General features: G+C 43.6%; 1 protein-coding gene across 1 annotated transcript in view; it reads left to right on the top strand.

The window, feature by feature from the left end:
- The window catches only part of HNF1B (HNF1 homeobox B), a 294,307-nt gene that overhangs the window by 241,803 nt on the left and 26,014 nt on the right, over positions 1-26,490 (top strand). Inside the window, exons 5-6 of the mRNA XM_077295511.1 lie at positions 845-1,005; positions 7,968-8,109. Of these exons, the coding sequence (XP_077151626.1) occupies positions 845-1,005; positions 7,968-8,109 (303 nt within the window). The remainder of the gene's footprint in view (positions 1-844; positions 1,006-7,967; positions 8,110-26,490) is intronic.

Genomic DNA, 26,490 nt, shown 5'->3' with positions numbered 1-26,490 from the left:
AAGGCCCAATTGAACTAAGATTTCCCGTGTTGTGCTCCATAAGAAACTCATATGAATATCTCTGTATTGGTGTAACACAGAGAAAAACAGAAAATTGGAAGAATCAGCGGAGCACAAGGATTTGTACAATGTATTTATCTCATTAACTTAGGGTACCGTCTCACAAAACGATTTACCAACGATCACGACCAGCGATACGACCTGGCCGTGATCGTTGGTAAGTCGTTGTGTGATCGCTGGGGAGCTGTCACACAGACCGCTCTCCAGCGACCAACGATGCCGAGGTCCCCGGGTAACCAGGGTAAACATCGGGTTACTAAGTGCAGGGCCACGCTTAGTAACCCGATGTTTACCCTGGTTACCGTCGTAAATGTAAAAAAAAAAAACAGTACTTACTCACATTCCGGTGTTCGTCAGGTCCCTTGCCGTCTGCTTCCCTCACTGACTGACTCCCGGCCGTAAAGTGAAAGCACAGCACAGCGGTGACGTCAACGATGACAGCGGGAGATCCAGCGACGAAAGAAAGTTCCAAACGATCTGCTACGACATACGATTCTCAGCAGGGTCCCTGATCGCTGCTGCGTGTCAGACACAGCGATATCGTATGGATATCGCTGGAACGTCACGGATCGTACCGTCGTAGCGACAAAAGTGCCACTGTGAGACGGTACCCTTAAGCAAGTGAAAGGTTCTCAGTAAATAATCATTCTTAAGAGCATATCTCTGGCATAAAACATCACATTTGAGTCTATGTTCTTTCACACACTCGGCTATTGTCCGGTTTTTGCATTTATATATTTAGGCAGTGTTCCTAGACTGTAATGTGGATGCTTAATTTTTGCAGGCGTAAGATACAATCAACAAGGAAACAGTGAGGTCACTTCATCATCAACTATTAATCACCATGGTAACAATGCCATGTTGACCAGTCAGTCAGTCCTCCAGCAGGTTTCTCCAGTGAGCTTGGATCCTGGCCATAACATGCTTTCACCTGATGGTAAATTGGTGAGTACACCTGGTCTATTGTAGCTGCAGTGCTGATAAGATAAGAGAGACAAGCAAGCAAAACACACAGCATTCTTTTTTTTAAAGGTTCTCACAGGGTCAGCGGTAAACAAAGAAGCATTGTAGACTAAAAATCTGCAATGGACAGTTTGCACTAAAAAACAGGTCTCTGACCCACTTTAAGGCCTTTTTGAAGCTGACCAATAAATGTAACAAAGAGCTGTTCACTTTTTATTGATTAAATACCTTACAAAGTAGAAAAGTGGGTGGAACAGTGTTTGTTTTTCCTTGCAGATGACATGCACATTGATAAAACTGGCTCTCCAAAAGCCTACTCTTTGAAGGGGTAGGTCACATTCAGTATTTTTTTTTCACTTAGTAAATACTTTCCCTTTTCATTTCCAATCTTTGGCTTCTTTATTCAACACTCAGAACTTTTTTTGTTTAAAGGGATATTCCCATCTCCAAGATCCTATCCTAATACATAGTAGTTCTAAATAATAAGAATATTGGCAAATGCCTCCAGTTACAAATGTAGTATATTTTTTTTATTTGCTATGTCTCTTTCCTCATCTGCAGGCATTGCAGAACCTTAGAAATCCATGGTTACGACATTAGCATTTAGCTAACTATCTGTCATTTTATCAGTGGAAGTAACCATGGATACCTAAGGTCCTGCAATGCCTTCACATGAGGAAAGAAACTGAATCAGAAAATCTACTACTACATTTCTAATTGGAAGTATTTGCTTTTATTATTATTATTATTATTATTACACCAATAACATATTGAGATAGGATCTTGGAGTTGGGAATACCACTTTAAGCTGTCAGTCAAACCAGAAGTTATGATATCTAGTCACGGTTCAGCACTTTTTTTCACGTTTTCAAGTCAACATTAGTTAAACAGTTAAAGGGTTTTCCCTACAAAGTACACTTTATTCAATAGATCTCGGAATAAAAATAAGTTTCACTATTGTAAGTGTTAAATTTTTTTTTCCTGTGCTGAGATAATTTTATAAATGTGTCCCTGCTGTGTACAGTGTAATGGCTGTGTCTGACCGTACAGGGCCATGGTCTGATCATACCACAGCTCCTGGACAGGGAAGGACGCAAAAGAGAGTATACAGACAGGACAGTGTGGGATCACAGATGCTACTTTCTGACTTTCTGTGGGTAAAGATAAAACATTTTCCTGCCTGCTTAAAAACATGTTTTATTTCACAGAAAGAATCAAGCTATGTTCCCATGCTGTAATGTCTGTACACTCTCTTACTCTTCGTAGTAGTAGATATTGTCCTTTTTTGTATCTTTCTAAAAGTGGTCATAAATAGTAATTGTTGTAATGTTTAAACAATTAACCAAAAAACAAACGTGGGACCATCAAGTGCTTCCAATGCAAAAATGTATTTTCCTGTAAATTATGGCTGTGATGGTCACCCATCATCTTCCTCTAACAGCAGTGGGTGGGGTAGAGCTCCACACAAGCCTGGTAGCATGTTAAATGCCACGGTCTATCTGTGACAGCGGTATATAATGTGAGCCGGCAGTTGGGCACATCATTTTAATCCCTTATTGGTGGGCAATAAGATCATGGCTGACATTCATAGGAGTCCGTTATTTCTGCTAAATACAACAATGCTATACATTGCTGTATATAGCACAAGCGATCGGATGATCGCAGGTTCAAGTTCTCTAAAGGAACTAATATATACGTGAAAAGTAAAAAAAAAGATTTAAAAAAAAAATATGAGAAAAATAAAATGACCCCTCTTTTATGCTATTAAAAATTAAGAAATTAAAAATATACACATTTGGTATTGCTGTATTTGTAAAAGTTAGATCTATTAAAATATAAAATAAATTAATTGGATGTGTAAATAATGTAACGAGAAAAAAATAAAAACCTTAGAATGGCATTTTAACCCCTTTACCCCAAGGGTGGTTTGCACGTTAATGACCGGGCCAATTTTTACAATTCTGACCACTGTCCTTTTATGAGGTTATAACTCTGGAACGCTTCAACGGATCTTGGCGATTCTGACACTGTTTTCTCGAGACATATTTTACTTCATGGTAGTGGTAAAATTTCTTCGATATAACTTGCGTTTATTTTTGAAAAAAATGGAAATTTGGCGAAAATTTTGAAAATTTCACAATTTTCCAAATTTGAATTTTTATGCCCTTAAATCACAGAGATATGTCACACAAAATACTTAATAGGTAACATTTCCCACATGTCTACTTTACATCAGCACAATTTAGGAACCAAATTTTTTTTTTGTTAGGGAGTTATAAGGGTTAAAAGTTGACCAGCAATTTCTCATTTTTACAACACCATTTTTTTTTAGGGACCACATCTCATTTGAAGTCATTTTGAGGGGTCTATATGATAGAAAATACCCAAGTGTGACACCATTCTAAAAACTGCACCCCTCAAGGTGCTCAAAACCACATTCAAGAAGTTTATTAACCCTTCAGGTGTTTCACAGGAATTTTTGGAATGTTTAAATAAAAATTAACATTTAATTTTTATTACACAAAATTTATTTCAGCTCAAATTTGTTTTATTTTACCAAGGGTAACAGGAGAAAATTGACCCCAAAATTTGTTGTACAATTTGTGCTGAGTACGCTGATACCCTATATGTGGGGGTAAACCACTGTTTGGGCGTATGGCAGAGCTCGGAAGGGAAGGAGCGCCATTTGACTTTTCAATGCAAAATTGACTGGAATTGAGATGGAATGCCATGTTGCGTTTGGAGAGCCACTGATGTGCCTAAACATTGAAACCCCCAACAAGTGACACCATTTTGGAAAGTAGACCCCATAAGGAACTTATCTAGATGTGTGGTGAGCACTTTGACCCACCAAGTGTTTCACAGAAGTTTATAATGCAGAGCCGTAAAAATAAAAAAAAAATTTTCACAAAAATGATCTTTTCGCCCCCAATTTTTTATTTTCCCAAGGGTAAAGGTACCTTCACACGAAACGACATTGCTAGCGATCCGTGACGTTGCAGCGTCCTCGCTAGCAATATCGTTTCGTTTGACACGCAGCAGCGATCAGGATCCTGCTGTGATGTCGCTGGTCGCTGAATAAAGTCCAGAACTTTATTTGGTCGTCCGATCGCTGTGTATCGTTGTGTTTGAAAGCAAAAGCAACGATACCAGCGATGTTTTACACTGGTAACCAGGGTAAACATCGGGTTACCAAGCGCAGGGCCGCGCTTAGTAACCCGATGTTTACCCTGGTTACCAGCGTAAAAGTAAAAAAAACAAACAGTACATGCTCACCTGCGCGTCCCCCAGCCTCTGCTTCCTGACACTGACTGAGCGCCGGCCCTAAAGTGAAAGTGAAAGCACAGCGGTGACGTCACCGCTGTGCTGTTAGGGCCGGAGCTCAGTCAGTGTCAGGAAGCAGACGCTGGGATACGCGCAGGTGAGCATGTACTGTTTGTTTTTTTTACTTTTACGCTGGTAACCAGGGTAAACATCGGGTTACTAAGCGCGGCCCTGCGCTTAGCAACCCGATGTTTACCCTGGTTACCCGGGGGCCTCGGCATCGTTGGTCGCTGGAGAGCGGTCTGTGTGACAGCTCTCCAGCGATCAAACAGCGACGCTGCAGCGATCGGCATCGTTGTCGCTATCGCTGCAGCGTCGCTTCGTGTGAAGGTACCTTAAGAGAAGAAATTGGACCACAAAAGTTGTTGTGCAATTTGTCCTGAGTACGCTGATATTCGATATGTGGGGGTAAACGACTGTTTGGGCGCATGGCAGAGCTCGGAAGGGAAGGAGCGCCGTTTGACTTTTCAATGCAAAATTGACTGGAATTGAGATGGGACACCATGTCGCGTTTGGAGAGCCCCTGATGTGCCTAAACATTAAACCCCCCCACAAATGACACCATTTTGGAAAGTAGACCCCCTAAGGAACTTATTTAGATGTGTTTTGAGAGCTTTGATCCCCCAAGTGTTTCACTACAGTTTATAACGCAGAGCCGTGAAAATAAAAATTCCTTTTTTTTCACAAAAATGATTTTTTAGCTCCCAGTTTTGTATTTTCACAAGGGTAACAGGATAAATTGGACCCCAAAAGTTGTTGTCCAATTTGTCCTGAGTACACTGATACCCCATATGTGGGGGGGAGCCACTGTTTGGGCGCATGGCAGAGCTCGGGAGGGAGGAGCGCCATTTGGAATGCAGACTTAGATGGATTGGTTTGCAGGCGTCACATTGCATTTGCAGAGCCCCTGATGTACCCAAACAGTAGAAACCCCCCACAAGTGACCCCATATTGGAAACTAGACCTCCCAAGGAACTTATCTAGATGTGCTGTGAGAACTTTGGACCCCCAAGTGTTTCACTACAGTTTATAACGCAGAGCTGTGAAAATAAAAAATCTTTTTTTTCCCACAAAAATGATTTTTAGCCCCCCAAATTTATATTTTCCCAAGGGTAACAAGAGAACTTGGACCCCAAAAGTTGTTGTCCAATTTGTCCCGAGTACGCTGATGCCCCATATGTTGGGGTAAACCCTTGTTTGGGCGCACGGGAAAGCTCGGAAGGGAAGGAGCACTGTTTTACTTTTTCAATGCAGAATTGGCTGGAATTGAGATCGGACCCCATGTTGCGTTTGGAGAGCCCCTGATGTGCCTAAACAGTGGAAACTCCCCAATTCTAACTGAAACCCTAATCCCAACGGTAACTCTAACCACACCCCTAACCCTGACACACCCCTAACTCTAATCCCAACCCTAATCTCAACCGTAAATGTAATCCAAACCCTAACCCTAACTTTAGCCCCAACCCTAACCCTAACTTTAGCTCCAACCCTAGCCTTAACCCTAGCCCTAACCCTAGCCCTAACCCTAATGGGAAAATGGAAATAAATACATTTTTTTAATTTTATTATTTTTCCCTAACTAAGGGGGTGATGAAGGGGGGTTTGATTTACTTTTATAGCATTTTTAATAGCGGATTTTTATGATTGGCAGCCGTCACACACTAAAAGACGCTTTTTATAGCAAAACAGTTTTTGCGTCTACACATTTTGAGACCTATAATTTTTCCATATTTTGGTCCACAGAGTCATGTAAGGTCTTGTTTTTTGCGGGACGAGTTGACGTTTTTATTGGTAGCATTTTCGGACACATGACAGTTTTTGATAGCTTTTTATTCTGATTTTTGTGAGGCAGAATGACAAAAAACAGCTATTCATGAATTTCTTTTGGGGGAGGCGTTTATACCGTTCCACGTTTGGTAAAATTGATAAAGCAGTTTTATTCTTCGGGTCAGTACGATTACAGGGATACCTCATTTATATCATTTTTTATGTTTTGGCGCTTTTATACGATAAAAACTATTTTATAGAAAAAATAATTATTTTGGCATCGCTTTATTCTGAGGACTATAACTTTTTTATTTTTTCTTTGATGATGCTGTATGGCAGCTCGTTTTTTGCGGGACAAGATGTCGTTTTCAGCAGTACCATGGTTATTTATATCTGTCTTTTTGATCGCGTGTTATTCCACTTTTTGTTTGGCGGTATGATAATAAAGCGCTGTTTTTTGCCTCGTTTTTTTTTTTTTTTTTCCTACGGTGTTCACTGAAGGGGTTAACTAGTGGGACAGTTTTATAGGTTGGGTCGTTACGGACGCGGCGATGCAAAATATGTGTACTTTTATTGTTTTTTTTTTATTTAGATAAAGAAATGTATTTATGGGAATAATATATATATTTTTTCTTTATTTAGAAATTTTTTTTTATTTTTTTTACACATGTGGAAATTTTTTTTTTTACATTTTTACTTTGTCCCGGGGGGGACATCACAGATCGCTGATCTGACAGTTTGCACAGCACTCTGTCAGATCAGCAATCTGACTTACAGTGCTGCAGGCTTACCAAGCGCTTGCTCTGAGCAGGCACTCGGTAAGCCACCTCCCTCCCTGCAGGACACGGATGCAGCGGCCATTTTGGATCCGGGGAGAGGAGGTAAGAGACCCTCGGAGCAACGCGATCACATCGCGTTGCTCCGGGGGTCTCAGGGAAGCACGCGGGGAGCTCCCTCCCTGCGCTATGCTTCCCTGTACCGCCGGCACACCGCGATCATGTTTGATCGCGGTGTGCCGGGGGTTAATGTGCCCGGGGCGGTCCATGACCACTCCTGGCACATAGTGTCGGACGTCAGCTGCGATAGTCAGCTGACACCCGGCCGCGATCGGCCGCGCTCCCCCCGTGAGCGCGGCCGATCGCGCTGGTCGTACTATCCCGTCGGTGGTCATACGGGCCCACCCCACCTCGACGGGATAGTACGTCCAATGTCAGAAAGGGGTTAAATGAATAAATAGGGCAGCACGGTGGCTCAGTGGACAGCACTGCAGCGCTGGAGTCCTGGGTTCTAATCCCACCTTGGACAACATCTGCAATGAGTTTGTATTTTTTCCCCGTGTTTGTGTGGGTTTCCTCCGGGCACTCCGGTTTCCTCCCACACTCCGGTTTCCTCCCACACTCCAAAGACATACTGATAGGGAATTTACCGTAGATTGTGAGCCCCATCGGGGACAGTGATGATAATGTGTGCAAAACTGTAAAGCGCTGCAGAATATGTTAGCGCTATATAAAAATAAAGATTATTATTTATTATTTAAATAAAAGTTATGGCTCTTGGAATAAGGGAAGGAAAAAACAAGAATGCAAAAATTAAAAATTGCCCAGTACTTAAGGAGTTACAATAGTTTTCATGTAATGTATATCACTGTTTCAGTAGCTTTGATTATTGGTGTATTGAGGCCTGAGACCCCATCAATTACATAAAGAAAAAGGTAGACACTCTTCGCTAATACTTGTAGTGCAAGTAGAGTCGTGAATGGACCCATATTTTATTGATTTTTAGACGTGTATGGTGTGTGGTTATGTTGTTATATTGTAGATTTGCATAACATATATTACTTTTTGTTTTACCAGATACCAGTATCTGGAGGAGGTCTGCCACCTGTAAGCACCTTGACGAACATTCACAGTTTATCACAATCAGTTCACCACAATTCTCAGCAATCACAGAACCTTATTATGGCACCTATTTCTGGAGTCATGGCAATAACACAAAGTAAGTCTTTGCTATCTGGATGCATTTAGAAAATATGCAAATGACATAAAAGTGAATTTGAAACAGGATACTCCTTTTTTATAGGAATGAAGTGCACAAGTGCTATTTTAAACATGGTGGTCAGCCACACCATTAACCCCTTTACCCCCAAGGGTGGTTTGCAAGTTAATGACCGGGCCAATTTTTACAATTCTGACCACTGTCCCTTTATGTGGATATAACTCTGGAACGCTTCAATGGATCCCAGTGATTCTGACATAGTTTTATCGTGACATATTGTACTTCATGATAGTGGTAAAATTTCTTTGATATTACCTGCGTTTATTTGTGAAAAAAAAACGGAAATTTGGCGAAAATTTTGCAATTTTCCAACTTTGAATTTTTATGCAATTAAATCACAGAGATATGTCACACAAAGTACTTAATAAGTAACATTTCCCACACGTCTACTTTACATCAGCACAATTTTGGAACCAAAATTTTTTTTTTGTTAGGGAGTTATAAGGGTTAAAAATAGACCAGCAATTTCCCATTTTTACAACACCATTTTTTTAGGGACCACATCTCATTTGAAGTCATTTTGAGGGGTCTATATGATAGAAAATAACCAAGTGTGACACCATTCTAAAACTGCACCCCTCAAGGTGCTCAAAACCACATTCAATAAGTTTATTAACCCTTCAGGTGTTTCACAGGAATTTTTGGAATTTTTAAATAAAAATGAACATTTAACTTTTTTTCACAAAACATTTACTTCAGCTCCAATTTGTTTTATTTTACCAAGGGTAACAGGAGAAAATGGACCCCAAAAGTTGTTGTAAAATTTGTCCTGAGTATGCTGATACCCCAAATGTGGGGGTAAACCCACTGTTTGGGCGGATGGCAGAGCTCGGAAGCAAAGGAGCGCCATTTGACTTTTCAATGCAAAATTGACTGGAATTGAGATGGGACGCCATGTTGGTTTTGGAGAGCCCCTGATGTGCCTAAACATTGAAACCCCCCCACAAGTGACATCATTTTGGAAAGTAGACCCCCTAAGGAACTTATCTAGATGTGTGGTGAGCACTTTGACCCACCAAGTGCTTCACAGAAGTTTATAATGGAGAGCTGTAAAAATAAAAAATCATATTTTTTCACAAAAATGATTTTTCGCCCCCAATTTTTTATTTTCCCAAGGGTAAGAGAAGAAATTGGACCACAAAAGCTGTTGTACAATTTGTCCTGAGTATGCTGATACCCCATGTGTGGGAGTAAACCACTGTTTGGGCACATAACAGAGCTCGGAAGGGAAGGAGCGCCATTTGACTTTTCAATGCAAAATTGACTGGAATTGAGATGGGACGCCATGTTGTGTTTGGAGAGCCACTGATGTGCCTAAACATTGAAACCCCCCACAAGTGACACCATTTTGGAAAGTAGACTCCCTAAGGAACTCATCTTGATGTGTTGTGAGAGCTTTGAACCCCCAAGTGTTTCACTACAGTTTATAACGCAGAGCCATGAAAAAAAAAAAAAATTTCCCCACAAAAATTATATTTTTGCCCCCAGTTTTTTATTTTCCCAAGGGTAACAGGAGAAATTGGACACCAAAAGTCGTTGTCCAATTTGTCCTGAGTACGCTGATACCTAATATATGGGGGGGGAACCACCGTTTGGGTGCATGGCAGAGCTCGGAAGGGAAGGGGCGCCATTTGGAATGCAGACTTAGATGGATTGGTCTGCAGGCGTCATGTTGCATTTGCAGAGCCCCTGATGTAACTAAACAGTAGAAACCCCCCAAAAGTGACCCCATATTGGAAACTAGACCCCCCCAAGGAACTTATCTAGATGTGTTGTGAGAAATTATTAAAAATTATTTTTTAGCCCCCAGTTTTGTATTTTCCCAAGGGTAACAGGAGAAATTGGACCCCAAAAGTTGTTGTCCAATGTGTCCTGAGTACGATGATACCCCATATGGCACGGGAGAGCTCGGAAGGGAAGGAGCACTGTTTTACTTTTTCAACGCAGAATTGGCTGGAATTGAGATCGGATGCCATGTCGCGTTTGGAGAGCCCCTGATGTGCCTAAACAGTGGAAACTCCCCAATTATAACTGAAACCCTAATCCAAACACACCCCTAACCCTAATCCCAACGGTAACCCTAACCACACCCCTAACCCTGACACACCCCTAACCCTAATCCCAACCCTATTCCCAACCGTAAATGTAATCCTAACCCTAACTTTAGCCTCAACCCTAACCCTAACTTTAGCCCCAACCCTAACTTTAGCCCTAACCCTAGCCCCAACCCTAACCCTAGCCCTAACCCTAACCCTAGCCCTAACCCTAATGGGAAAATAGAAATAAATACATTTTTTTTATTTTTCCCTAACTAATGGGGTGGTGAAGGGGGGTTTGATTTACTATTTATAGCGGGCTTTCTAGCTGATTTTTATGATTGGCAGCCGTCACACACTAAAAGACGCTTTTTATTGCAAAAAATATTTTTGCTTTACCACATTTTGAGAGCTATAATTTTTCCATATTTTGGTCCACAGAGTCATGTGAGGTCTTGTTTTTTGTGGGACGAGTTGACGTTTTTATTGGTAACATTTTCGGGCACGTGACAATTTTTGTTCGCTTTTTATTCCGATTTTTGTGAGGCAGAATGACCAAAAACCAGCTATTCATGAATTTCTTTTTGGGGGGGCGTTTATACCATTCCGCGTTTGATAAAATGGATAAAGCAGTTTTATTCTTCGGGTCAGTACGATTACAGCGTTACCTCATTTATTTTTTTTATGTTTTGGCGCTTTTATACGATAAAAACTATTTTATAGAAAAAATTATTATTTTTGCATCGCTTTATTCTGAGGACTATAACTTTTTCGCTGATGATGCTGTTTGGTGGCTCATTTTTTGTGGGACAAGATGACGTTTTCAGTGGTACCATGGTTATTTATATCCGTCTTTTTGATCGTGTGTTATTCCACTTTTTGTTCGGCAGTATGATAATAAAGCATTGCTTTTTGCCTCGTTTTTTTTTTATTTTTTTATGGTGTTCACTGAAGGGGTTAACTAGTGGGACAGTTTTATAGGTCGGGTTGTTACGGGCGCGGCAATACTAAATATGTGTACTTTTATTGTTTTTTTATTATTCAGATAAAGAAATGTATGTATGGGAACAATATACACTCACTGGCCACTTTATTAGGTACACCTGTCCAACTTCTTGTTAACACTTAATTTCTAATCAGCCAATCACATGGCGGCAACTCAGTGCATTTAGGCATGTAGACATGGTCAAGACAATCTCCTGCAGTTCAAACCGAGCATCAGTATGGGGAAGAAAGGTGATTTGAGTGCCTTTGAACGTGGCATGGTTGTTGGTGCCAGAAGGGCTGGTGTGAGTATTTCAGAAACTGCTGATCTACTGGGATTTTCACGCACAACCATCTCTAGGGTTTACAGAGAATGGTCCGAAAAAGAAAAAAAATCCAGTGAGCGGCAGTTCTGTGGGCGGAAATGCCTTGTTGATGCCAGAGGTCAGAGGAGAATGGGCAGACTGGTTCGAGCTGATAGAAAGGCAACAGTGACTCAAATCGCCACCCGTTACAACCAAGGTAGGCCTAAGAGCATCTCTGAACGCACAGTGCGTCGAACTTTGAGGCAGATGGGCTACAGCAGCAGAAGACCACACCGGGTACCACTCCTTTCAGCTAAGAACAGGAAACTGAGGCTACAATTTGTACAAGCTCATCGAAATTGGACAGTAGAAGATTGGAAAAACGTTGCTTGGTCTGATGAGTCTCGATTTCTGCTGCGACATTCGGATGGTAGGGTCAGAATTTGGCGTAAACAACATGAAAGCATGGATCCATCCTGCCTTGTATGGAGCATCTTTGGGATGTGCAGCCGACAAATCTGCGGCAACTGTGTGATGCCATCATGTCAATATGGACCAAAATCTCTGAGGAATGCTTCCAGCACCTTGTTGAATCTATGCCACGAAGAATTGAGGCAGTTCTGAAGGCAAAAGGGGGTCCAACCCGCTACTAGCATGGTGTACCTAATAAAGTGGCCGGTGAGTGTATATATATATATATATATATATATATATATATATATATATGTATATACTGTATATATATATATATATATATATATATATATATATATATATATATATATATATATATATATATACACACATATATATATATATATATATATATATTTAGGAATTTTTTTTTTTTTTTTTTACACATCTGAATATTTTTTTTTAACATTGCCCCCAGTGGGGAAGTTGCATCATGTTATAGTGTAAAGGTACCGTCACACTAGGCGATATCGCCAGCAATCCGTGACGTTGCAGCGACCTGGATGGCGATATCGCTGTATTTGACACGCAGCAGCGATCTGGATCCCGCTGTGAAATTGCTGGTCGCTGCTAGAAGGTCTGCACATTATTTGGTCGCTAGGTCGCCGTGTATCGCCGTGTTTGACAGCAAAAGCGACGATACCAGCGATATTTTACACTGGTAACCAGGGTAAACATCGGGTTACTAAGCGCAGGGCCGCGCTTAGTAACCCGATGTTTACCCTGGTTACCAGCGTAAAAGTTAAAAAAACAAACAGTACATACTCACCTGCGCGTCCCACAGCCTCTGCTTCCTGACACTAAAGCGCCGGCCCTAAACTGAAAGTGAAAGCAACAGCGGTGACGTCACCGCTCTGCTGTTAGGGCCGGAGCTCAGTCAGCGTCAGGATGCAGAGGCTGGGGGACGCGCAGGTGAGCATGTACTGTTTGTTTTTTTAACTTTTACGCTGGTAACCAGGGTAAACATCGGGTTACTAAGCGCGGCCCTGCGCTTAGCAACCCGATGTTTACCCTGGTTACCCGGGGACCTCGGCATCGCTGGTCGCTGGAGAGCGGTCTGTGTGACAGCTCTCCAGCGACCACACAGCGACGCTGCAGCGATCGGCATTGCTGTCGCTATCGCTGCAGCGTCGCTTAGTGTGACGGTACCTTAAGATCGCTGATCTGACACTGACGTGCACTCCTGGAGGCTTCCCGGCGCCTGCTCTGAGCAGGCGCTGGTTAGCCACCTCCCTGCAAGACCTGGATGCAGCCCCGTGGACATTTTGGATCCGGGCCAGCAGGGAGGAGGAGGTAAGAGACCCTCGGAGCAACGCGATCACATCGCATTGCTCCGAGGGTCTCAGGGAAGCACACAGGGAAAGCCCGCTCCCTGCGCGATGCTTCCCTATACCGCCGGAACACTGCGATCATCTTTGTTCGCAGTGTGCTGGGGGTTAATGTGCTGGGGGCAGTCCGTGACCGCTCCTGGCACATAGTGCCGGATGTCAGTTACGATAGTCAGCTGACACCCGGCCGCGATCGGCCACACTCCCCCCGTGTGCGCGGCTGATCGCTCTGGACTGTACTATTTTTGGGAAGTAGGGCCCACCCCAAATGGATGGAATAGTACGTCCAATGGTAGTTAATTACCCCCTGGATGTAAACATATGTAGCTAGGAGGACCTGTTAAAACGTATAATTTCTTTCTGTCGGGATACATTTTTCCAGTAGACGACATACACAAAAACATGTTAATATTTATTTGAATGCATACTGTTCCCATCATTTACAAATACTTTTATTCTATGATGTCAATTAATTGAATGTTATAATAAGACTATCCGTATAGATATTCCATTATCAACTTCAGTATCAGGATCAGGGGTGGACATATTGCCGATGCAGCTGCATCGGGGCTCGTAGGTGAAGTGGGACCCACTGACACCAGTGAATATTTTATCTGGACATACGTGTTCAAACACACAATCATCTGAAATGTATTGCGGCATCGGGGATACGCCGGCTCCCTGAGCTGCAATACATGCCGCCGGTCATTCAGGCCAACAGCTGAAGAAGAGTATGTCACCTGGCGTGTAAGCATGGAAAAAGGTGAGTAGTATAGTTTTAATTTAATGTATTACAAAACATGGCACATTATCCCAAGACTGAACTTAACCAAACAAGGTAAACCCCTTAGCTGAAGGGCTAGAAGGAAATGCAGTGAAGAGTGAACATATAAAACTCTACTCAGAATATGATATGGCAAACCAAAATAAGAAAATGAGAAACACCTGGAGATCAGCAAACCAAGAGGGGAAAACAAAGACAATAGAAATCATCAGCATTTGGACAAGAAAGGGCAATAGCTCAGCAGACAGACATAGCGACCACGCAGCAACAGATCACCGTATCAAATCTCTAAACAGAGCCATGACAAGGGACATTATACCAGAAAGCAGACTGGGATGGGGGACACTATTCCAAGAAGGAGGCCGTATTGGGAGACATTATTCCATAAATGGTCTTGGTATGGAGGATATTATTAGTGGAAGGGGTGTCCCTTATAACATAAGATCCTCTTTCTCTCGTTATGTATGGAGCAGTAGCGTAGCTACTAGGGGGGGCGGAGGGGGCCATCACCCCAGGCCCATCACCCCAGGCCCATCACATGAAAGGGCCCACTGATAATCACTGCCACTTTTTAGATAAGGCAGATCACAGCACAGGAGGAGAACAGCAAAATGCCTTCTCCTGTCTGACGAAGACTCTGCACACTGGCTAGCTCAGTGGCCAGTTGCAGAGTCTCCCTTCTGAAGTGTAAAGTGCAGGCTGACCTGATGATGGAGCTTCTGCCAGGTTGCAGTTTTGTGCACCCTCGGATTGGCTCAGGCACGCTGGGTCCTAGGGCCCACCTTGCATTTCACTCAGACACTTCCTGGTCCTGCCTCACTGCCTGCAAACTTCATAGGTAAGTGGGGATCGAATTTATTAGATTAACTAGCTGAAGAGCCCGGCGTTGCCTGGGCATAGTAAATATCTGTGGTTAGTTATAGCACCTCACTTCTCTTATTTTCCCATCACGCCTCTCATTTTCCCCCTCACATCTTTCATTTTCCCCCTCACATCTCTCATTTTCTCCCTCACACCTCTCATTTCCCCCCTCACTCCTCTTATTTTCCCCCTCACTCCTCTCATTCCCCTCTCACTCCTCTCATTCCCCCTAACACTTGTAATTTCAACCTCACATCCGTCATTTTCCGATCACTCCACTATTTCCCCTCACTCCTCTCATTTTGCGCTCACACCTTTTCATTTTCACCTCACACCTCTCATTTTCCCCTCACACCTCTCATTTTCCCCTCAGTATATACATGTTTGTCATCTCCCTTATATATAGTATACACCTCTATGTCATCTCCTGTATATAGTATATACCTGTATGTCATCTCCCCTATATATAGTATATACCTGTATGTCATCTCCTCCAGTATATAGTATATACCTGTGTGTCATCTCCTCCTGTATATAGTATATACCTGTATGTCATCTCCCCTGTATATAGTATATATCTGTATGTCATCTCCCCTGTAAATAGTATATACCTGCTGTATGTCATCTCCTCCTGTATATAGTATATACCTGTATGTCATCTCTTCTGTATATAGTATATACCTGTATGTCATCTCCTCCTATATATAGTATATACCTGTATGTCATCTCCTGTATATAGTATATACCTGTATGTCATCTCCCCTGTATATACCTGCTGTATGTCATCTCCTCCTCTATATACCTATGTGTCATCTCTATTATATAGTATATACCTGCATTTCATCTCCTCCTGTATATAGTATATACGTGTGTCATCTCCTCCTGTATATAGTATATACCTGTATGTCATCTCCTCCTATATATAGTATATACCTGTATGTCATCTCCTCCTGTATATAGTATATACCTGTAAGTCATCTCCTCCTGTATATAGTAGATACCTGTGTGTCATCTCCTCCTGTATATAGTATATACCAGTAAGTCATCTCCTCCTGTATATAGTAGATACCTGTGTGTCATCTGCTCCTGTATATAGTATGGACCTGTATGTCATCTCCTCCTGTATTAGACGTCGTTCACACGTTATTTGGTCAATATTTTTAACTCAGTATTTATAAGCTAAATCGGCAGCCTGATAAATCCCCAGCCAGCAGGAAGCCATCCCCCCTGGCAGTATATATTAGCTCACACATACACATAATAGACAGGTCATGTGACTGACAGCTGCCATATTTCCTATATGGTACATTTGCTGCTCTTGTAGTTTGTCTGCTTATTAATCAGATTTTTACTTTTGAAGAATAATACCAGATTTGTGTGTGTTTTAGGGCGGGTTTCATGTGTCCAGTTGTGTGTGTTGAGTTGCGTGTGGCGACATGCATGTAGCCACTTTTGTGAGATGAGTTTTGTGTGGCGACATGCGTGTAGCAACTTTTTGTGTGTCGAGTTGCATGTGACAGGTTAGTGTAGCAAGTTGTGTGCAGCAAGTTTTGCGCATGGTGAGTTTTGCGCATGGTGAGATTTGTGCGTGCAAGTTTTGTGTGAGGCAACTTTTGCATGTGTTGCAACTTTTGTGCATGTGGCAATATTTCCGCATGTGCAAGTTTTGCGTGGCGAGTTTTCCATGAGGTGAGTTTTGCACGTGTGGCGAGTTTTGCGTGAGTCTAGTTTTGCATGTGGCGAATTTTGCGCATGGCGAGTTTTGAGTGGCAACTTTTGTGTTTCGACTTTTATGTGGCGAGGTTGGTGTATGTGTGGCGAAATGTGTGCTGAGGGTGGTATACAGTGGGGCAAAAAAGTATTTAGTCATTCAGCAATAGTGCAAGTTCCACCACTTAAAAAGATGAGAGGCGTCTGTAATTTACATCATAGGTAGACCTCAACTATGGGAGACAAACTGAGAAATAAAAATCCAGAAAATCACATTGTCTGTTTTTTTATCATTTTATTTGCATATTATGGTGGAAAATAAGTATTTGGTCAGAAACAAACAATCAAGATTTCTGGCTCTCACAGACCTGTAACTTCTTCTTTAAGAGTCTCCTCTTTCCTCCACTCATTACCTGTTATGACCCCAATGGCGAGGGTCTCAGAGGAACGTGGAAGTCTGCAGAATACAAAAATCCAGCTCATAGGGCAGTGGTAACTGGGTTGACCATATATCTACTCCTAACGCCAACACTAGAAGTAGCCGGGGATCATTCCTACGTTGATTCTAGATGACACGCGCCAGCCGGAGAATCTAGCTACCCCTAGTAGAGGAATACAAAGACCTTTCTTGCCTCCAGAGAAGGGGACCCCAAAGCTGGATAGAAGCCCCCCACAAATAATGACGGTGAGGTAAGAGGAAATGACAAACACAGAAATGAATCAGGTTTAGCACAGAGAGGCCCGCTTACTGATAGCAGAATAAAGAAAGGTAACTAATATGGTCAACAAAAACCCTATCAAAATCCACACTGGAAATTCAAGAACCCCCGAACCGTCTAACGGTCCGGGGGGAGAACACCAGCTCCCTAGAGCGTCCAGCAAAGGTCAGGATATAGATTTGGAACAAGCTGGACAAAAATACAAAACCAAAACAAATAGCAAAAAGCAAAAGGCAGACTTAGCTGATATAACTGGAACCAGGATCAGTAGACAAGAGCACAGCAGACTAGCTCTGATAACTACGTTGCCAGGCATTGAACTGAAGGTCCAGGGAGCTTATATAGCAACACCCCTAACTAACGACCCAGGTGCGGATAAAAGGAATGACAGAAAAACCAGAGTCAAAAAACTAGTAACCACTAGAGGGAGCAAAAAGCAAATTCACAACAGTACCCCCCCCTTAGTGAGGGGTCACCGAACCCTCACCACGACCACCAGGGCGATCAGGATGAGCGGCATGAAAGGCACGAACTAAATCGGCCGCATGAACATCAGAGGCGACCACCCAGGAATTATCCTCCTGACCATAGCCCTTCCACTTGACCAGGTACTGAAGCCTCCGCCTGGAGAGGTGAGAATCCAAGATCTTCTCCACCACGTACTCCAACTCGCCCTCAACCAACACCGGAGCAGGAGGCTCAGCAGAAGGAACTACAGGCACAATGTACCGCCGCAACAAGGACCTATGAAATACATTGTGAATAGCAAACGACACAGGAAGATCCAGACGAAAAGATACAGGATTAAGGATTTCCAATATCTTGTAAGGCCCAATAAAACGAGGTTTAAATTTGGGAGAGGAGACCTTCATAGGAACAAAGCGGGAAGAAAGCCATACCAAATCCCCAACGCGTAGTCGGGGACCCACACCGCGGCGGCGGTTGGCAAAGCGCTGAGCCTTCTCCTGTGACAACTTCAAGTTGTCCACCACATGATTCCAGATCTGCTGCAACCTATCCACCACAGAATCCACCCCAGGACAGTCAGAAGGCTCCACATGACCCGAAGAAAAGCGAGGATGGAAACCAGAGTTGCAGAAAAAAGGCGAAACCAAGGTGGCGGAACTAGCCCGATTATTAAGGGCAAACTCAGCCAACGGCAAGAATGTCACCCAATCGTCCTGATCAGCAGAGACAAAACACCTCAAATAAGCCTCCAAAGTCTGATTGGTTCGCTCCGTCTGTCCATTAGTCTGAGGATGGAAAGCAGACGAAAACGACAAATCAATGCCCATCCTACTACAAAAGGATCGCCAGAACCTGGAAACGAACTGGGATCCTCTGTCTGACACAATATTCTCAGGGATGCCGTGCAAACGAACCACGTTCTGGAAAAACACAGGAACCAGATCGGAAGAGGAAGGCAGCTTAGGCAAAGGAACCAAATGGACCATCTTGGAGAAGCGATCACATATCACCCAGATAACGGACATGCCCTGAGATAGCGGAAGATCAGAAATGAAATCCATGGAGATATGTGTCCAAGGTCTCTTCGGGACAGGCAAGGGCAAGAGCAAACCGCTGGCATGAGAACAGCAAGGCTTAGCTCGAGCACAAGTCCCACAGGACTGCACAAATGACCGCACATCTCTTGACAAGGAAGGCCACCAAAAGGACCTGGCCACCAGATCTCTGGTGCCAAAAATTCCCGGGTGACCTGCCAACACCGAGGAATGAACCTCGGAAATGACTCTGCTGGTCCACTTATCCGGGACAAACAGTCTGTCAGGTGGACAAGACTCAGGCCTATCAGCCTGAAATCTCTGCAACACACGTCGCAGATCCGGAGAAATAGCTGACAAGATAACTCCATCTTTAAGAATACCAACAGGATCAGCGACTCCAGGAGCATCAGGCACAAAGCTCCTAGAAAGAGCATCGGCCTTCACATTCTTTGAACCTGGTAAATACGAGACAACAAAATCAAAGCGGGAGAAAAACAATGACCAGCGGGCCTGTCTCGGATTAAGGCGTTTAGCAGACTCGAGATACATCAGATTTTTGTGATCAGTCAAGACCACCACACGATGCTTAGCACCCTCGAGCCAATGACGCCACTCCTCAAATGCCCATTTCATGGCCAACAACTCCCGATTGCCCACATCATAATTTCGCTCGGCAGGCGAAAACTTCCTAGAGAAAAAGGCACAAGGTTTCATAACAGAGCAACCAGGGCCTCTCTGCGACAAAACGGCCCCTGCCCCAATCTCCGAAGCATCCACCTCAACCTGAAAGGGAAGTGAGACGTCAGGCTGGCACAAAACAGGCGCCGAAGTAAACCGGCGTTTCAACTCCTGGAAAGCCTCCACGGCAGCAGGAGCCCAGTTAGCTACATCGGAGCCCTTCTTGGTCATATCCGTCAAAGGTTTCACAATGCTAGAAAAATTAGCAATAAAACGACGGTAGAAGTTAGCGAAGCCCAAGAACTTCTGAAGACTCTTAACTGACGAGGGCTGAGTCCAATCAAGAATAGCTCGGACCTTGACTGGGTCCATCTCCACAGCAGAAGGAGAAAAAATGAACCCCAAAAAGGGAACCTTCTGTACACCAAAGAGACACTTTGAGCCCTTGACAAACAAAGAATTTTCACGCAAAATTTTAAAGACCAACCTGACCTGCTCCACATGCGAATCCCAATTATCAGAAAAAACCAAAATATCATCCAGATAAACAATCAAAAATTTATCCAGATACTTCCGGAAAATGTCATGCATAAAGGACTGAAAAACTGAAGGCGCATTGGAGAGCCCAAAAGGCATCACCAAGTACTCAAAATGACCTTCGGGCGTATTGAATGCGGTTTTCCATTCATCACCTTGCTTAATGCGCACAAGGTTGTACGCACCACGAAGGTCTATCTTGGTGAACCACTTGGCACCCTTAATCCGGGCAAACAAGTCAGACAACAGCGGTAAAGGATACTGAAATTTGACAGTGATCTTATTTAAAAGCCGATAATCAATACAAGGTCTCAAAGATCCGTCCTTTTTTGCCACAAAAAAGAATCCCGCACCAAGAGGGGAAGAAGACGGACGAATATGTCCTTTCTCCAGAGACTCCTTGATATATGAACGCATAGCGGTATGTTCAGGTACCGACAGATTAAACAGTCTTCCCTTAGGAAACTTACTGCCTGGGATCAAATCTATAGCACAGTCACAGTCCCTATGAGGAGGCAGTGCACTGGACTCAGACTCACTGAAGACATCCTGATAATCAGACAAATACTCCGGAACTTCCGAAGGCGTAGAAGAAGCAATAGACACAGGCAGGGAATCCCCATGAATACCACGACAGCCCCAACTTGAGACTGACATAGCCTTCCAGTCCAGGACTGGATTATGGGTCTGTAACCATGGCAGCCCTAAAACAACCAAATCATGCATTTTATGTAAAACCAGGAAACGTATCACCTCGCGGTGTTCAGGAGTCATGCACATGGTAACCTGTGTCCAATACTGCGGTTTATTTGCTGCCAATGGTGTAGCATCAATACCCCTAAGAGGAATAGGATTTTCTAATGGTTCAAGAGTAAAACCACAGCGCTTAGCAAATGAGAGATCCATGAGACTCAGGGCAGCACCTGAATCTACAAACGCCATGACAGGATAAGATGACAGTGAGCAAATCAAAGTTACAGACAGAATAAATTTAGGTTGCAAATTACCAACGGTGACAGGACTAACAACCTTAGCTATACGTTTAGAGCATGCTGAGATAACATGTGTAGAATCACCACAGTAGTAGCACAAGCCATTCCGGCGTCTATGAATTTTCCGCTCATTTCTAGTCAGGATTCTATCACATTGCATTAAATCAGGTGTCTGTTCAGACAACACCATGAGGGAATTTGCGGTTTTACTATCACATTGCACCGAATTAGGTGTCTGTTCAGACAACACCATGAGGGAATTTGCGGTTTTGCGCTCCCGCAACCGCCGGTCAATTTGAATAGCCAGTGCCATAGTATCATTCAGACCTGTGGGAATGGGAAAACCCACCATAACATTCTTAATGGCTTCAGAAAGGCCATTTCTAAAATTAGCGGCCAGTGCACACTCGTTCCAATGTGTCAGCACGGACCATTTCCGAAATTTTTGGCAATACACTTCAGCCTCGTCCTGCCCCTGAGACATAGCCAGCAAGGCCTTTTCTGCCTGAATCTCAAGATTGGGTTCCTCATAAAGTAAACCGAGCGCCAGAAAAAACGCATCAAGATCAGCCAATGCCGGATCTCCTGGCGCCAGCGAAAAAGCCCAATCCTGAGGGTCGCCCCGTAAGAACGAAATAACAATTTTTACTTGCTGAGCAGAATCTCCAGATGAACAGGGTCTCAGGGACAAAAACAATTTACAATTATTCACGAAATTCCTAAACTTAAACCTGTCTCCGGAAAATAGTTCAGGAATCGGTATTTTAGGTTCTGACCTAGGATTTCTGATAACATAGTCTTGTATGCCCTGCACACGAGTAGCCAGCTGGTCCACACTTGTAATCAAGGTCTGGACATTCATGTCTTCAGCAAGCATAGCCACTCTGAGGTAAAGGGGAAGAAGAAAGAAAAAAAAAAAAAAAAAAAAACTCAGAATCTTCTTTCTTATAATCCCTCTTCTGCAATGCATTAAACATTTAATACTGGCCTGGCAAACTGTTATGACCCCAATGGCGAGGGTCTCAGAGGAACGTGGAAGTCTGCAGAATACAAAAATCCAGCTCATAGGGCAGTGGTAACTGGGTTGACCATATATCTACTCCTAACGCCAACACTAGAAGTAGCCGGGGATCATTCCTACGTTGATTCTAGATGACACGCGCCAGCCGGAGAATCTAGCTACCCCTAGTAGAGGAAAACAAAGACCTTTCTTGCCTCCAGAGAAGGGGACCCCAAAGCTGGATAGAAGCCCCCCACAAATAATGACGGTGAGGTAAGAGGAAATGACAAACACAGAAATGAATCAGGTTTAGCACAGAGAGGCCCGCTTACTGATAGCAGAATAAAGAAAGGTAACTAATATGGTCAACAAAAACCCTATCAAAATCCACACTGGAAATTCAAGAACCCCCGAACCGTCTAACGGTCCGGGGGGAGAACACCAGCTCCCTAGAGCGTCCAGCAAAGGTCAGGATATAGATTTGGAACAAGCTGGACAAAAATACAAAACCAAAACAAATAGCAAAAAGCAAAAGGCAGACTTAGCTGATATAACTGGAACCAGGATCAGTAGACAAGAGCACAGCAGACTAGCTCTGATAACTACGTTGCCAGGCATTGAACTGAAGGTCCAGGGAGCTTATATAGCAACACCCCTAACTAACGACCCAGGTGCGGATAAAAGGAATGACAGAAAAACCAGAGTCAAAAAACTAGTAACCACTAGAGGGAGCAAAAAGCAAATTCACAACATTACCTGTAGTAATGGCACCTGTTTAAACTTGTTATCAGTATAAAAAGACACCTGTGCACACCCTCAAACAGTCTGACTCCAAACTCCACTATGGTGAAGACCAAAGAGCTGTCAAAGGACACCAGAAACAAAATTGTAGCCCTGCACCAGGCTGGGAAGACTGAATCTGCAATAGCCAACCAGCTTGGAGTGAAGAAATCAACAGTGGGAGCAATAATTAGAAAATGGAAGACATTCAAGACCACTGATAATCTCCCTCGATCTGGGGCTCCACGCAAAATCCCACCCCGTGGGGTCAGAATGATTACAAGAACGGTGAGCAAAAATCCCAGAACCACGCGGGGGGACCTAGTGAATGAACTGCAGAGAGCTGGGACCAATGTAACAAGGCCTACCATAAGTAACACACTACGCCACCATGGACTCAGATCCTGCAGTGCCAGACGTGTCCCACTGCTTAAGCCAGTACATGTCCGGGCCCGTCTGAAGTTTGCTAGAGAGCATTTGGATGATCCATAGGAGTTTTGGGAGAATGTCCTATGGTCTGATGAAACCAAACTGGAACTGTTTGGTAGAAACACAACTTGTCGTGTTTGGAGGAAAAAGAATACTGAGTTGCATCCATCAAACACCATACCTACTGTAAAGCATGGTGGTGGAAACATCATGCTTTGGGGCTGTTTCTCTTCAAAGGGGCCAGGACGACTGATCCGGGTACATGAAAGAATGAATGGGGCCATGTATCGTGAGATTTTGAGTGCAAACCTCCTTCCATCAGCAAGGGCATTGAAGATGAAACGTGGCTGGGTCTTTCAACATGACAATGATTCAAAGCACACCGCCAGGGCAACGAAGGAGTGGCTTCGTAAGAAGCATTTCAAGGTCCTGGAGTGGCCTAGCCAATCTCCAGATCTCAACCCTATAGAAAACCTTTGGAGGGAGTTGAAAGTCCGTGTTGCCAGGCGAAAAGCCAAAAACATCACTGCTCTAGACGAGATCTGCATGGAGGAATGGGCCAACATACCAACAACAGTGTGTGGCAACCTTGTGAAAACTTACAGAAAACGTTTGACCTCTGTCATTGCCAACAAAGGATATATTACAAAGTATTGAGATGAAATTTTGTTTCTGACCAAATACTTATTTTCCACCATAATATGCAAATAAAATGATAATAAAACAGACAATGTGATTTTCTGGATTTTTTTTTCTCAGTTTGTCTCCCATAGTTGAGGTCTACCTATGATGTAAATTACAGACGCCTCTCATCTTTTTAAGTGGTGGAACTTGCACTATTGCTGAATGACTAAATACTTTTTTGCCCCACTGTATGTGTTCAAGCACGTGGTAGTGTGTAGCGCTTTTTGTGTGTGTGTTCATATCCCCGTGTGTGGTGAGTATCCCATGTCAGGGCCCCACCTTAGCAACTGTACGGCATATACTCTTTGGTGCCATCGCTGTCATTCTTTAAGTCCCCCTTGTTCACATCGGGCAGCTGTCAATTTGCCTCCAACACTTTTCCTTTCACTTTTTTTTCTCATTATGTAGATAGGGGCAAAATTGTTTGGTGAATTGGAACGTGCCGGGTTAAAATTTCGCCTCACAACATAGCCTATGAAGCTCTCGGGGTCCAGACGTGTGACTGTGCAAAATTTTGTGGCTGTAGCTGCGACGGTGCAGATGCCAATCCCGGACATACACACATACATACACACACACACACACACACACACATTCAGCTTTATATATTAGATTAATTGTAGGCATGTCATGGTCACTGGGGGGGTGAATGTGAGAGGATGGGGTATTGTGGGGGCTGAAGTTGGGGAGGGTGACAGGGCACTGGGGGTGAATTTGAGAGGATGGGGTATTGTGGGGGAGGGGGACAGGGCTCTGGGGGTGAATGTGAGATTTTGAGGGTATTGTGAGGGCTGCGAACACCGGGGGGCTGATTATACTGTTTTGCTAGGAGATAGTATGCACTCTATTACATGTAAAAGTTGCTATCCGGGGGCTGAAGATGGGAAGGTAGGGGGCTTTTGATAATTACCAGCTGGGTCTTTTACAAGTATTAGTATAACAAACCACTATATAGTAACCATGAGCTGCATCACATTTAAAGGGAATCTGTCACCCTCCGGGACATATATGACCTATTAATATGGGCATACAGGTAATAGAAATGTTACACTAGTTCTATCTGTCTGCCTTATATTAATGGTCTTGTTGATGAGAAATGTTATATTTTGTCTTTATACTAATGATTTATTCCAGGGTCCGGGGTGTGCGGTGCTGTGAGAAATCCCTGTCCCCTGTCTCCATTAATACTTACCCCCCTTCCATGTATGTCAGTTAAGGCCCCAAAATCCTGTGCCTGCGCCCTGCACTCCCTCAACAATATGTACCTCTTCATCCCTACTGGGAGCGCTGGATTCTGGGATCTTCTGCGCAGGCGCCGTCGACTTCCACTCCAGTGACCTCCAGTGTGAGCACCGATAAGATGCTCTCCCCATTTTCTCCATGCATAGTCATCCCCATGTATCCATGGATTCTAGCAATGATTATGCAAGGAGGAAGTGGGGAGAGCATCTTTTTTTTTTTGTAAATTCTTTATTTATAAACAAACGTAGGCACAGAAGCAAAATCACAAAAGTTGCGAATCTTGTACAAGAAATCAGCATTGAAGTTTCAAGAACCACATTGTTAGAAAGTGGGAAGAGGGAAGGTATATAGGGAAAAGGGGAGGGGACAGAGATGGGGTTTAAGGTTAAAGGGAGAAAAGGGTGGGAAAGGGAACAAGTGACAAGGGATAGAACAACGGAGAGGTCAGGGGGTTTCAACTAGAACAACTTGAAATGGTACCATAAGTTGAGTCCTAGCAAATAACAAAAAGAATTCAATGGAAGTACAACCAGTTACAACTTAAACGAATTAAGCATACAGTAAAATATGCAGGCAAGTTAAACAGACAGGGTGGCTCGTAATTTCCTCCAAGGGGACCAAACCCGTTCGAACAGGTCGTGGCTGTTCATTTCCCAACTGGACAATTCTTCAAGCCGCGAGATTTGGTCAACCTTGGAAATCCATTCTGCCATGGTTGGAGTGGAAATATCTCTCCAATGCAAGGTGATTAAATGTTTAGCAGCGCTGACTAGCAGTGGTAGAAATCTGTGTTTCTTAGGCCTGTAATTTTTTGATGGGCAGGAGAGTAGAACTTTGGAAGCCTCTAAATTAGTCTTGGTTAACTGTTGTTTCTTAACAAAATTAATGGGGGGGGGGATAGCCTCTTATCGGCATGCACACCAGAGGTCACAGTGACTCGCCTGCACAGAAGATCCCTGAATGCAGCGCCCTCAGAAGGGAGGATGAGGTATGGATTTTTGAGAGAGTGCAAGGCAGGTGTGGGATTCTGGGGCCATAACTAACCTGCTTGGGAGGGGGGGTACTATTGTAATGAGTAGAAGAGGCAGGGAATTCTTACAAGCACCGCACGCCCCAGAGCATGGAAGAAATCACTAGCATAAAGACAGAATACCACATTATTCTGAAGTGGCCTTCTATGAGCCCTGATCTAAATCTTATTGGGCATCTTTGGAAAGAGATGAAACATGCCATCTGGAAAAGGCAACCTTCAAATACGAGAAAACTGGAGCAG

Source organism: Ranitomeya variabilis, chromosome 3, assembly GCF_051348905.1.
Source record: "Ranitomeya variabilis isolate aRanVar5 chromosome 3, aRanVar5.hap1, whole genome shotgun sequence".
Lineage (NCBI taxonomy): Eukaryota > Metazoa > Chordata > Amphibia > Anura > Dendrobatidae > Ranitomeya > Ranitomeya variabilis.
The sequence above is the reverse complement of the archived record's forward strand: the minus strand, read 5'-3'. Positions and strand labels throughout refer to the sequence as shown.